General features: G+C 37.7%; 1 protein-coding gene across 2 annotated transcripts in view; it reads left to right on the top strand.

Moving 5' to 3' along the window:
• The window catches only part of ARHGAP18 (Rho GTPase activating protein 18), a 225079-nt gene extending 213035 nt beyond the window's left edge, over nt 1-12044 (top strand). For both annotated transcript variants that reach the window (XM_055137109.1, XM_055137108.1), the window contains exons 13-15: nt 4717-4841; nt 9388-9449; nt 10535-12044. In XM_055137109.1, the coding sequence (XP_054993084.1) occupies nt 4717-4841; nt 9388-9449; nt 10535-10626 (279 nt within the window). In that variant the 3' untranslated portion in view covers nt 10627-12044. The remainder of the gene's footprint in view (nt 1-4716; nt 4842-9387; nt 9450-10534) is intronic.
• The last annotated feature ends 1316 nt before the right edge of the window (nt 12045-13360 follow it).

Here is a 13360-nt window from a genome sequence, read left to right as displayed (position 1 = left end):
TAATAAGCATTTTGTATATATACTGATTTATTTTTCTTTTTGCAGTGATTAGGGATCAAACTCAGGTCTTCTGCAGGCAAGATATATGCTTTACCACTGAGTCACATTCTAGGCCTCTTATATTCTATTCCTATGTAAATTGAGGTGTGAGTATATATTTGTGGGTGGGGGAGCTAAGAAAATGTTTAACAGTCATCTGGATTCGATCCCCTTTACTTCCCTTAAGCAGTCAAAAACCATAACATTTACATAAATGCTCAAGCGCCTCAGATACTACTACCTGGGTACTTTCCTTCCAAATTTTCTAAGAAAGAAGCAGCTGCTGAAAGTAGACTATAGATTGAACAAGATGGCCACTCAATCCCCCTATTACAGACCACAACACCCAAAAGGAGAGAGAGAGAGATCAAAAGGGAATTCCCTGCCACAGAGGGGGGGGAGGCAAGGGGGGTTGGGGGGATTGGGAGGTGGGAGGGATACTGGGTTCACTGGTGGTGGAGAATGGACACTGGTAGAGGGAGGGGTGCTCGAACATTGTATGAGGGAAACACAAGTATGAAAATGTGTAAATCTGTTACTGTACCCTTATGGTGATTCACTAATTAAAAAAAGAAAAAAGAAGCAGCAGCTGCATTCCATACCAACTCAAGCTGCTCTGTATCAAGTTGCACAGCCATACTCTCCAAAGTTTGATCCCTGAATTCATTTAGAAATCATAGGCTTATAGTCATACCATATTCCCTTTGTGTATTTATAAAATAGTTCAAAAAAAAGAAGAATAGGGGCCGAGGCCGGAGCCATAGTACAGTGGTTAGGGCGTTTGTTTTACATGTGGCTGATCCTGGTCCTCTCTCAGGCATCCCATATGGTCCCCAAGCACTGCCAGGAGTATTCCCTGAGCAGTGCCAGGTGTGACCCAAAAGGCAAAAAAAAAAAAAGAAAAAAAATAGGGGCCACACTCCTTGGTGTTGGGGGTCCCTAGACCACTCCCAGCAACTGTCAGCTCAATTGGCGTGGGCCTGAGGATTGTTTGGGATGGCCGCGTTCTGTACTCAAGTCTGGTGGAGGCAGTGAAGATGGGCAAGTGACTGTATCCTCAAAGAGGTTTATCCTATGCTTTCTTCTTGGCTCCCTGAAGAAACAAATAACTGAGTTATCTGCTGAAACATCTTTAATTCCTATTTTCCATTTCCTTTCCCCATCTCCCTGTTCTCAGTAGTACAAATGATACCATATGGTAGATCGAGGCAACTTACTGCTTTTAGACAATCCTCCTCAAGCTTCTGTTTGCTCTCAAGGAAATACGCTTTCCATAATACAATTTCCTCTTAAGGAAAGTGTTGCCCTTAATTTTATTCTATGGAAATGTTGCTTCAGTTAAAAAAAAACAAGTTTTTTTTTTTCTTTTAAGCAAGCACCAATCTGAATCTTTCTGAATGAATAGTACCCAAACAGGTAGCGTGCAGCTAGAACATAGACAGGTGTCTCCTTAGTACCCAGGATATAAAGGAGATTTATTTATTTATTTATTTATTTGGTCGGTTGGTTGGTTTGGGGGCCACACCTGGCAATGCTTGAGGTTTACTCCTGGCTCTGCACTCAGGGCTCATTCTTGGTGGGGCTTTGGTGGGGTTTTGTGGTTCTGGGAATCAAACTCGGGGCAACCACATTCAAGGGAGGTGCGCCTTTGTTGCAATGTCACTCTGGGTCCATAAAGGTGATTTAGTGGGAAGTTCAGTGTAAGGAGATCATGTGGCTTGTGGAAGTTTTAGATAGTTGAGCTGGGCCTGGAATTGTGTATGGCATAAAGGATAGTAGAGCCATACTACCCATTCAGAAGGTTAGTAGAGCATAAATGATTATAAGGAAATCAGGGATAATTTTTAGTGTATTTTGATGGATCTCTTATCCAAATAATTGATGTGCCACGAAACCTCATGGGGAAAATGATAGAGCCAAGTTTCGATATTCCTAAACTCTATATTTGTTTTTATAGATCATGTTTTTGCTTAAGTAACTCATTTATTGTGAACTCTATATAAAAACTTAGTCATATCATCTTATTGCTGCTTTAAATATCATCAAAAATTTGCCTGCCTTTTTGATATTTTAGGACTTGGTAAAGCACTAATATGGAGACATGTTATGTTACTATCATTTTCACCAAAGAACATCTAGAGGTAGTATATTTGGTGCCATCAATAAGACAAGATTTCCTAAATTTTAACATAGCACAAAATATATTGCTTTCTGTGAACTCTACCTTATCATTCAGGGCCCTGCTTTATATAATAAGAATGATAAAAATAGAATACAAATAGCACTGTCAATTTCTTAGTATATTGATAGAGATGTTATGATTTTGCAAACACAAACATGATTTTGTTAACACTTTTTCTTAGTGGTTTTCATTCTTATTCAGGTAGTTCATCTACCCTCCACTAGTAGAGAGATGGTTGAGGCCATATCAGCAGGTAGAGAAGCACAGCAGGACATAAACTAGAGAGAGGTTCACACAGCATAATTGATGAGTTATGAGATAGACCATTGATTTAGTCACAGCTTTGAAAGGAAGGAAAAGGGAACAGCACTTGCATACAAAATGCCCCATCCATTCTAAGCGGGATTGTTTTCTGAAATGCTGCAAAGAAAAATAGAATCTGTCACAGAATCAAGGTAAAAGGTATATTAGTCTTGCACCCAAGGAGCAAGGTGTAAAACAGATTAGATAAAATCTCAAGCCAAACTACATGTTCCAGCAATCACAAATTGATAATCTAAGCCAAAGGTGGGTGAGATGGAGGGGAGAGATGTGGGGTGAGGAGTAGAATTGAAACATCTTTCCAGGAACGGGTTGGGAACTATATCCTCAGGACAACAAAGAAAGTTAGACAGGGACTCTGGGAACAAAATTCCTCACAGAGCAGGAAAGGAACTCCAGAATACTTATCTTTGCTGGTTTGCTCTGCAAAGGTCCCCCGACCTTCACGGGGTTGCCAGGAAAAGAAGGTGGGTTTTTTGTTTGTAATTTGGGTCACAGTGCTCAGGGCTTACTCCTGGCTCTGTGTGCAGGATCGTGCCTGGAAGAGATTGGGGGAACATATGTGGTACTAGGAATCAAACCCAGGTCAGCTGCATGCAAGGCAAATGCCTTGCCCCTTTACAATCTCTTTGGCCAGAAAGTGGATATTTGAGTCTGGAGGCATGCCTGCATGAAGTGTTCTTGTAGACGCAACAGATGTTACAAACCATTGGCAGCAGAACTGTGGTTTTATACTAGTATGGCTCCCTGTCCAGTCTTATGCATTGTCACTTTTTTATTATCCCCTCACTCCATTTCAGATGTTGCTGAGATGCCGTTTTAAGTTGTGATCCGTTAGTTTGTTACGTTGTGTCATATGTTTATGTTTTATTATGTTTAATTAATGGCTCTTGTTTGATTCTATAGTTGTATCAGTTTTACTGAACTTCGAAAGGAATCACATTAGCTATATATGTGTGTTTGTGCACACGTGCGCACATAGACACACAGACACATATAGAGACTCAACCAGAGACATGGCTCAGGAATAGGACCCATACCATGAAGGTGTCAGTGCCTGTCAATTCCGAAAATGGTCAAGAAATATAGTAAGGGCCTGCACATTAAAAAATGATATCATGAGCACAAAAATAATAGTGTTATTTAGGCTGAATGGATAGTACAGAAGGTAGTGCCTTACACTTGCCTTATTTACACACGTCCAACTCAAGTTTTAATGCATCCCATATGGTTCACCTGAGCACCTGCAGGAGTGATTCACAATTTCAGGGCCAGAAGTTACCGCTGAGTATCACTGCATATGTGGTCCAAAAAGTATTTTAAATTTAAATATTTGTAATATTTACCGGGTAAGTAGACCCAGTATAATGTCCGTACTCAGTAGATAATAGTAAAATCTTGGTTGAATTAAATGGTATTTATAGCATTTGAAGCTAAATTATTTTTAAATAATCTGTGCATGCTATTTTTCCCCTATATTTTACATGCCATATGGTTATAAAAATAGTTAATATTTGTTTTAGCGAACCATCTTAGAATGTGACTAATATTTCAAACACCAGAACTAACATTTTGATATAATTATCAAAATCTTGCATTGCTGTTACTTAAATGCACTGGGCTTACTACCCATATAAAAAGGATTGAGAATTGGTCATCTTAAATTCAGGTGTATGATCCTAATGTAGGCCCATACGTCCAGTACATATACATTAGAAACGCATGATTCTTGTTCTAATATCCTTAGCAACAAGCATTTTGCTGAAATTTTGTGAATGTGAATGAAGTTTTTTTTAATGCATACATTGAGGTAGCACATAAAGTAACTTCTTTCTGATTCAATTTCATAAATTGCTGCATGAAGACGCACCCTCTAGTAGATAATACTCAGAAATCAGCACTTAATATGGCAGTAATGGTTATTGCTGTCATTCTTTACATCTTTAAAAATAATTAAGCATTACTGCACAGGCATTATAAAGTTCCCCTATCATCATTAAGAGGATATTTGAGGTTTGATGTAATTTAGCAAATTGCATTATACAGTAGTTAAGGTTTTTATGTAGTGAAGTAAAATGCGTAGTAGTTAAGCACACTTACCATATAATGCATTGTACAGAGTTACACGTTCCAGCTGCCGCCAGCTTTGTTCCAGTGTCATTATTGCTTTGCAGGCTGAAGTTCCTCAGGGAGTGATTCGAGTGCAAGCTCCCCATCTTTCGAAAGTTTCCATGGCAATACAGCTAACTGAAGAACTAAAAGCCAGTGATGTACTTGCCAGATTTCTCAGCCAAGAAAGGTAGAGGCTTGTTTTGTTTTAATTATCCCATGGTATAACTCACTCTCTTTCCCTTCCCTCCTTTTATTTTATTTTTTAAAATTATGAATCTCGTGATGTGCTTAACATTTTTCCCCCCTGCAGCAAAGAACAGGCCTAACAATGAGATCGGTGTAGCTCATTTGATGGAGCTGGGGTTCAGGTTGGACCTGGGTCAAGCGGAATGCCTGACTCTTCCTTCAACGTGTCTGCAGGGTGTCAAGAGACCCTCCAGAGCGTGTTAATGGAGGTTAATTACTGTGTGGGGGCTGTTAAGAAAATCACTAGATGGAATACAGTGGCATTAAAGCAGATAGCAGATACAACTTTTTCTATAAAATGCAGTGAATCCAAAGAAATGCCTGAATGTTAAAAGGCACAAAGAATTGAGAGGCACAGCTGTCCCTCAAATTCTTGTCATGAGCCCAGAACACACTGTCCCTTAGAGATGACCAGCTCTTCCCTGCTGGAGAGCTCAGTGTGGGAGGAGTCCTTTGAAAAACCACTTGGCATTCACTCTTTAATTACATTGGAGTCTATGCTTTTGTGTGTCTGTGTGTGTGTGTGTGTGTGTGTTTTAATTTAGCAGTTCAAGTGATGTATTAGGTTTTCAGTTTTCTCTTTTGAATTTTCACTTGTAGCTAAAGTCATATTTTTCTTTTTTTTTGTTTTTTTGTTTTGTTTTGTTTTTGGGTCACACCCGGCGATGCACAGGGGTTACTCCTGGCTCTTCACTCAGGAATTACCCCTGGCAGTGCTCAGGGGACCATATGGGATGCTGGGATTAGAATCGGGGTCGGCCGTCTGCAAGGCAAACGCCCTACCTGCTGTGCTATCGCTCCAGCCCCATAAAGTCATATTTTTCAATGTGCTCCCTCTTCATTTCCTCTCAAAGATGTAAAACAATTCAAATTAAAAAAAAAAGAAACACACAAAGAACTCAGTCTGGAGAGACAGTACTGAGTTTAAGGCCTTGTATGTGACTCACCCAGGTTCAATCCCTGGCATTATGTATGCTCCCCTAAGCATACCAGGAGTGATCCCTGAGCACTGACAAAAGAGGCTACCTAACCAAAGACAGGCAGACAGACACACACACACACATACACACACACACATACACACACACGCACACACACACACCAGAGAAATTATGGGTTGTGCCATCTCAGCTTGGGAGAACTGTTTCATTCTTCTGCAGACGTTTTTCTTCTCCTGATGTTCAAGGGCTTTGAATAATAAAACTTTTCTGCCAACACCTCTCTAATTTTAATGCGCTATCACAAGAATTCGTCTGTCTCTGTTCTGTTTAAGAACCCCTGGTAGATTGTTGGAGGATGTTTAAACTATATTTTGGAGCATCTTCTCTTGAGGTTTATAAATTGGGAGAGGAGAAGAGCCTATTCATCAACAGATGGTGATGAAATAGAAGAGAGGCTTCTTGGTAATATCTGGACTTTACTCAGTAAGCCAGGATACTCTTGCCTCTCAACAAGATTCCCAAGTGCTTCCCATCACTTCTGTTTTACTGATCAGAAACCAGAGACTCTTCAGGGCCCCCATTTCATAAGGGCAGAGCTGAGTCCGGGTTTCTGCCTTTGGAGGTATGCCCTAACCACTCTTCATGCTCAACGGGTCTCAACACATCACAGATACAGGGGCCATTAGTGCGGATCCTGGGAACAGATGGCATTCAGGGAGGATTAAGTCTGGGGGCAGTTGGAGTTTCACAAGCTTATGTCCTGGGAGCAGTAGTAATTTCTCAGATGTCTGCTCTTCAAAGGGTCCCTCCACTTGAGCAAAATTAATACACTCTCCTCTGTTCCCTGCTGTGGCTCAGAGCTATCATCTCTTGCCATTCCTCCTTCTGGGAATGACTTGTCATCCTTCCCCAGAATTACCTGAAGATTTGACCAGACTTCAGATATGAGCTGCTCTTTCAGTCTAGACAGAGGTAGTTGATACAGATTCTATTTTAGGTCCCCATTTGCTCCATTTAGTCTGTACTTTTGATCCTGTACTTGAAGAGAGTAAAAGCTAGACCATGGCATTGTATAAGATATTCATTTGTGCTCTAAGTCTTTGGAGTAAGCATGGCAGTATCGGGCATATTGTTAGAGAAAGCATCCATTTCGATAACTGCTCTGAAGGTATGTAAGTGTTCTGCCTGTGGTGCTCCTGTTAGATAAGCGTGCTCAGAATTTGATGTCTTCTACCTCTTCACTTTTCACAATCTTTAGTGTCTTACCTTATGTCTTGGGATGCTGGAGACAGATGACTTGGGTTTGTTCATGTGCCATCTTTTGCTGTTTCACTTAGCCTGGTTTTTATGATCTATTATTCAAGATTCTCACTTGTAAAAAAGGAACTCGAATAGGGTCTATGTGGTAGTCTTTTTAAAACTTAACTAGAAAATGGCCACAAAGCACACATTGCTATTGGGGCCATTTATTATGTGATAATCTCAATGTATACTAATAAACATCTTGCCAGTGGCATTTTTTTTTACCCAATTTGAATTCCAGGTGTATGTAGGATCAGTTAGAAACCTTACTTCCCACATACTTTTTTTTCTCTTGACTTTCCCTTAGTGAATCCAATCAGCATATGAAAGATATAAAATAAAGGTATAAGACATTGAATATTCAATCTCCAGTCCTTGATAATTTTTTAAATTATATATCTCTTGGACTGGAGCGATAGCACAGCAGGTAGAGTGTTTGCCTTGCACCCTACTAACCCGGCTTTGATTCCTCTGTTCCTCTTGGAGAGCCTAGCAAGCTACTGAGAGTATCCCGCCCACACGACAGAGTCTGTCAAGCCACCCATGGCATATTCGATATGTCAAAAACAGTAACAACAAGTCTCATAATGGAGACATTACTGGTGCCCGCTCGAGCAAATTGATGAACAGTGGGACAACAGTGTTACAGTGCTATATCTCTTAATTGCCATTATGTGAAATCTTATATATACCAGGAAATTCAGTTAAGTTTCTGTAAAATGGAGAAGGAACATAGACATTAGAGAAGCAACCTGAGATCAGTATCTGACTGGATTATTTTTTTTCTCAACTTCCCCCAAATGTTCAACTTGACTTTCAGGGGATGACTGACATTTTATACTCATTATTTATGTATTATATATTACATGTCCTTATGTATATGCATGCCAAACTATACATAAAATGACAATGATAATTTCATTTTAAGAATAGGCAAATGCCAACTTGGAAACAAAGCGAACTGGCTCTTGTTTGGCTGTAACTCAGCAGGTGGGTCTGAGCATATTTATAGTCCTGAGTATCTGGCGTGCCTTAGACATCAGAGTAAGGTCAGAGAATCAGATGAGTCATTAAATGGTTGAAAAGCTGCTCCTATATTCTATTTTTAATAAAGATTTGATTAAAAGCCAGACCTAGTTTTCTCACTTGCAGGGAATATGTCCTCAGTGTCTTGAATCAGTGAATCACAAACCTTTTCTGTGCATCAGAATTCTCCAACCAAAATCTCCATTGAGCACTTTGAAAACAGATTCTCAGCCTTGTTCTAGAGACTTTACATCTAAGTGTCTAGAGTTCCGGGTTCTAAATTTTTAACAGGGCTCCCAGGTTATTCACATGTAGAATTTTGAAAAAAAAATCATTGAAGTTTACCAAAAGTATGGTTTGGCAATAAAAAAACAATATTTTTATTGTTTGACACTGATGTTGGGAAGATTTTATTTTTTGAGGAGCGTAAATCTGTAAAGATTTTCTCTTTCTAAAGTCCTCTTTATGATGGGACTGGAGCGATAGCACAGCAGGTAGGGCGTTTGCCTTGCACACAGCCTACCCGGGTTCAATTCCCAGCATCCCATGTGATCTCCTGAGCACCGCCAGGAGTAATTCCTATGTGCAAAACCAGGAGTAACCCCTGAGAATCACTGGGTTTGACCCAAAAAGCCAAATAAATAAATCAATAAAGTCCTCCTTATGAGAGTTTACCTTTTCTTTGAGTGTCTGCACTTACCCATATGTGAATGTTGTCCACAAGTAGGGTTCTGAACCATGTCCTGCTACCACATTCATCTTGTCTACTGATTTTTCTCGCTGTTAGGTTTGTCTGTGCAGAGAACCCAGGATAAGTACTTCTTGACTCAATGCAATGTAAAAATTCAGGTGGAAATATTTATGTTAACTGAATTTCTGTGACCTTTTCGATCTCCAGGCAAAGGGGATGCTCATATTGATAATTTCTTAAAAACTCAAATGTATTACTACTTTTCTTTTTGCTTGTATAATCTTATACCAATTTATCATTTTGCTTTAAGATATACGGTTCCATTTGTTTCTTTTAATTTATAGGTATGACATTTTTATTAGCTCCTGAGAACATTTAACAGATGGAGAAATATAAATGTATAGATAATTACAGCATGGTTAAGTTATGAATTTTCCATACAAGTCAGAATTCCCCAAGCACATTAAAGTGATTTACTTACAAGCTGTTTGATGATACAACTAATCAGTTTGTTTTATCCCTAATAGTGGAATTGCCCAGACACTCAAAAAAGGGGAAGTTTGTTTGTATGAAATTGGAGGAAATATTGGTAAGGCACGTTTTTTTTTTTTCCCCCTGCATGGCTGGGGGAGGGGGGGTTGCAGAGGGAGGGCACTTAGAGTTAAAATGCAGTGTGCTGTAGAAGTTGATATGCATTTTGGCTTTGTTTAGTGGTCTGATTTTTCTCTAAAGGTTTTATTTGAGACTCATCTTTGTTAAATCTCAAAAAGAAAAAGAAAATTGTTCTCCCAGATAAGAATAATTTCTAGACTGATTAATGAAATTATTCAGAGCTCCTTTCTTTTTATATATTTTTGTAATATCTTAATAAAAGAAGTAGTTGTAAACCAAAAATTTGTTCCTTATACGCAAGTTAACATTTAATAGTACAATATTAGATCATTTTAGTGAAAAAAAGACCTTCTCACTGTTGGTTTCTAAGTAAAGTAGTGTGACAATGGATTACATTAGACTGCCTTATATTTTATTTGACCATTTGTGATTATTAGTGGGCTGTAACCACCTCTTTATTAACATTTTATATGAAAATGTTGACCTTTAAGGATTGCTGAGGTGATTTTTATTAACACATAACTGAAATGATTTAATTCTGAATAGTAATTAAAAATAAATTGAAGGTAAATTCTTGGGATTTTTTTTCCGTGAATCTCTGTCAGTAAATATAAAAAATTGAATTCAGGAATGTGAAAAACGCCTCAAAAATTTAAACAAATTACCTTCTTTAAATTGGAATTGTTAATGCTATTTGTAAAAATATTTCAAATATTAATATATTTAATTCTGCGTTTGGGGCATCACATATTGGGGAAGTATGGTTCTAACTCAGGTGGATCAAACACTCTTGCTGCTCTTAAGAAAGGTCAATAAGCTTTTAAGGAACAATTTAAAAGCCCATCATACAAAATATATTTTCAGTTTCCTAAATTAATCTGAGATCTTTATTTATTTAGAGAAAGACATAAATTGACTTTCCAATATTTGGCCAGGTCTTACAGTGTTGTGGATATGGGAAAGGATGGGATATATGTCCAGCCTAAAACAGACCATTCAGCTTATGTTTAATATTGCGTCCCCATCTCCCATTGCTTTAACTGGTCCAACATCTCTTTATAGGGGAACGCTGCCTGCATGATGACACATATATGAAGGACTTGTATCAGCTCAACCCAAATGCTGAGTGGGTTATAAAGTCAAAGCCATCATAGAAGACATATGCTGCAGAGAACTAGAAGGACTTTCTTAATACTTGCTTGGACAAGAGTGTAAATAAAAGGAACAAGAGACTGTCATTATTCAAGTGTTCCAGACTGTTGAGGAGAGACACTCTCAAGCTCGAAAATGTAAATTTGTGCGGCTGCCAGAATTATGTTAATAATAGTTAGCAATATTACTATTAGAAAGCAGGTATCTCTGGAGAAAAAGGAAAGAGGCTTCATGAGCCTGTAGGCTATTTTTATATAAACTGAAATAAGCCCAAATGTGACACCATTTTTTTAAATGTGAAAATATACTCTCTGTCTCTCACTGTTTTTGACCAAAAATCTTATACACAGTAACAGATACTTTCTCTTCTCCTTGCATCTGCCTTTCCTTGTTTAGGTTTTTCTTCCAAACAACAACAACAAAAATAATAATAATGAATACTAGGTATGGTAAGTTGTGAAGTCAGTACATCTAAAAACCAGACCAGACTCAGTGGTTATCTTAGTACTGTCAAATGTTAATATCCATCTTTTTGAATCAGCTGCTCCCACAGTAATGCTCTCTTTCTGCTTTATCACATGTTCTACGTGGCATTGTTTTCAGTTCATCTGCAATGCGCAGGGCTGTATCCATGGGAAATAGGTCTTTCAGAAACTGCCAATTAGAACTGAAAGAATGAATAATTACACATGGAAAATAAATAAAATATCTCCACATGGAATAACTGGATTATGGAGAACAAGAAAGTAGAAGCCAAATCACTGTATATATATTCTGTGCCCCTCACATGAAATGTTACATCATAGCTGGCTTTACCTGATGTCATGTTAGCAGCATCAAGACGCGTCATAGTATAATCCAGTAGTGTTTAGTATGCATTCTCTATAAAGAGTTTTTTTTCAAATTTTTACTCATAAGGAAGTCTGCAGGAATAATTATTCTTTTGAGTATGACACAGTCATATAAACACGCTTTTGTTTGTGTACTTATTTTAAACAACCAGAATAAATTTATTAAAATGCTGTGGAAAGTGCTTTTCCCAGGGATTTAGTGCATACACCATATTGTGACAAGATGTGCCTCTGTACTGGAAATAAGAAGAATGCGGTGAGAGAGAAATGTTCAATATTTTATGAGTTTAGAGTGTAGTAAATAAAAGGTGATATAAATGAAATGTTGCACACACTGTGTTTATGATACTTTTAGTAGTACTTTAGGAAAAATTACACATTCTCAGAAGCTCTTGATGTCACTCTAATTAGGAGCATTCTCACTAAAATGCTGTTAGTGAGAACATTCATAAAATTTTTAGCATATAATTACGAGAGCAGCCTGTGAATATAATCACTTAAATAACTGGTGATTTGTGCCATTTCTTGTTTATTTTTAAAATTTTATAATTAAATACACTTTTTTTTCTAAACCATTTTCTCTTGGAAGTTTTACTTTTAATCCTGGTGTCCGTGATTGTGCTAAAGGGCTCTTTCGTTTTCTTACAAGTCCCTTCACTCTTCCATTGCTCCTATTCATTCTGGGTCATTTTTAAATTGGGAGAACGGGAGGGATATATAAACTCATTCTATTCCTTAGTTTTTTCTGATGCAAATTTCTATTCCTTGTTATAGGATTTTTTAAAGATGCTGACATACTATTTTCTGTATTGACAATATACACACACTTGCCAGTTAGAAAAATGTTTTATCAGTTTAATGAAAAAACTTAACAATATGAAATGTAGGCTGGTTTATAGCTCGATGATAGAGCACTCGCCTTGTATTTGTAAGGGCACTAGTTTTATCACTGGTTACATCTCAAATAAAAACAAGCCAAAAAATCAAACAGCAAGATGAAAAGCAAAATTAAGTACCCACTTTCAAGAAAAAATAGAGGACTATGTGTAATGATGTTGAGAATATCAGCTACTTTTACCTTTAATATAAACCTAGAAGGTCCAAGGAGGTGGGTGAAAGAGTCTTTAATAACAAAAAGGTATCATTGTTTGGGGTAAGTACTTAGAAAAATACCATTTTATTTGGATTCTACTTAGAATTCTGTATTTATATTTATTGACATAAAACAACATTGCATTTAAATAACCAGAAAAGATGTTTATCTACACTTCTAAAGGGGAGGAGCTTGATAATGTAGAGCCTCAAATATAAATCCCTTCAAAGTAATCCACATACTTTGTCTAGAATAATTTTTCCTAGTGAGTTTTAAATCTTGTATAGATATGTTTTTATTCATTTATATGGGAAGGAGGGAGGTAGATAATAGGAATATATTTGTTTTGAGTCTCAAACATTTTAACGCTTTATTGTTTTAGTTTTTATCTTTGTTTATTTTTTAATGGAATCACAGTGTTATACGCACTTACAAAATTATTCATGATTCGCTTTCAGTCATATAAAGTTCCAACCCCCTTTCCTTCAACTTTTCCCACCACCAAGAGTCCCAGTTTTCCTACTGCTCCCCCACCCCATCCCACCACCTGCCACTATGGCAGGCACATTCTTTCTTTCTCTCTCTCTCTCTCTCTGTCTCTGTCTCTCTCTCTGTCTCTCTGTCTCTGTCTCTCTGTCTCTGTCTCTGTCTCTCTCTCTCTCTCTCTCTCTCTCTCTCTCTCTCTCTGTGTCTCTGGAGAATATCATGTTGAGTGAAATGGGTTGGAAGAGGGACAGATATAGAATCACTGGTTTCATTTGTAAGGTAGAATATATATATATATATATACAC

This window comes from Sorex araneus, chromosome 4, assembly GCF_027595985.1.
Source record: "Sorex araneus isolate mSorAra2 chromosome 4, mSorAra2.pri, whole genome shotgun sequence".
NCBI classification, from domain to species: Eukaryota; Metazoa; Chordata; class Mammalia; order Eulipotyphla; family Soricidae; genus Sorex; species Sorex araneus.
Note: the sequence above shows the minus strand (reverse complement) of the source record. Positions and strands in the feature narration are given on the sequence as shown.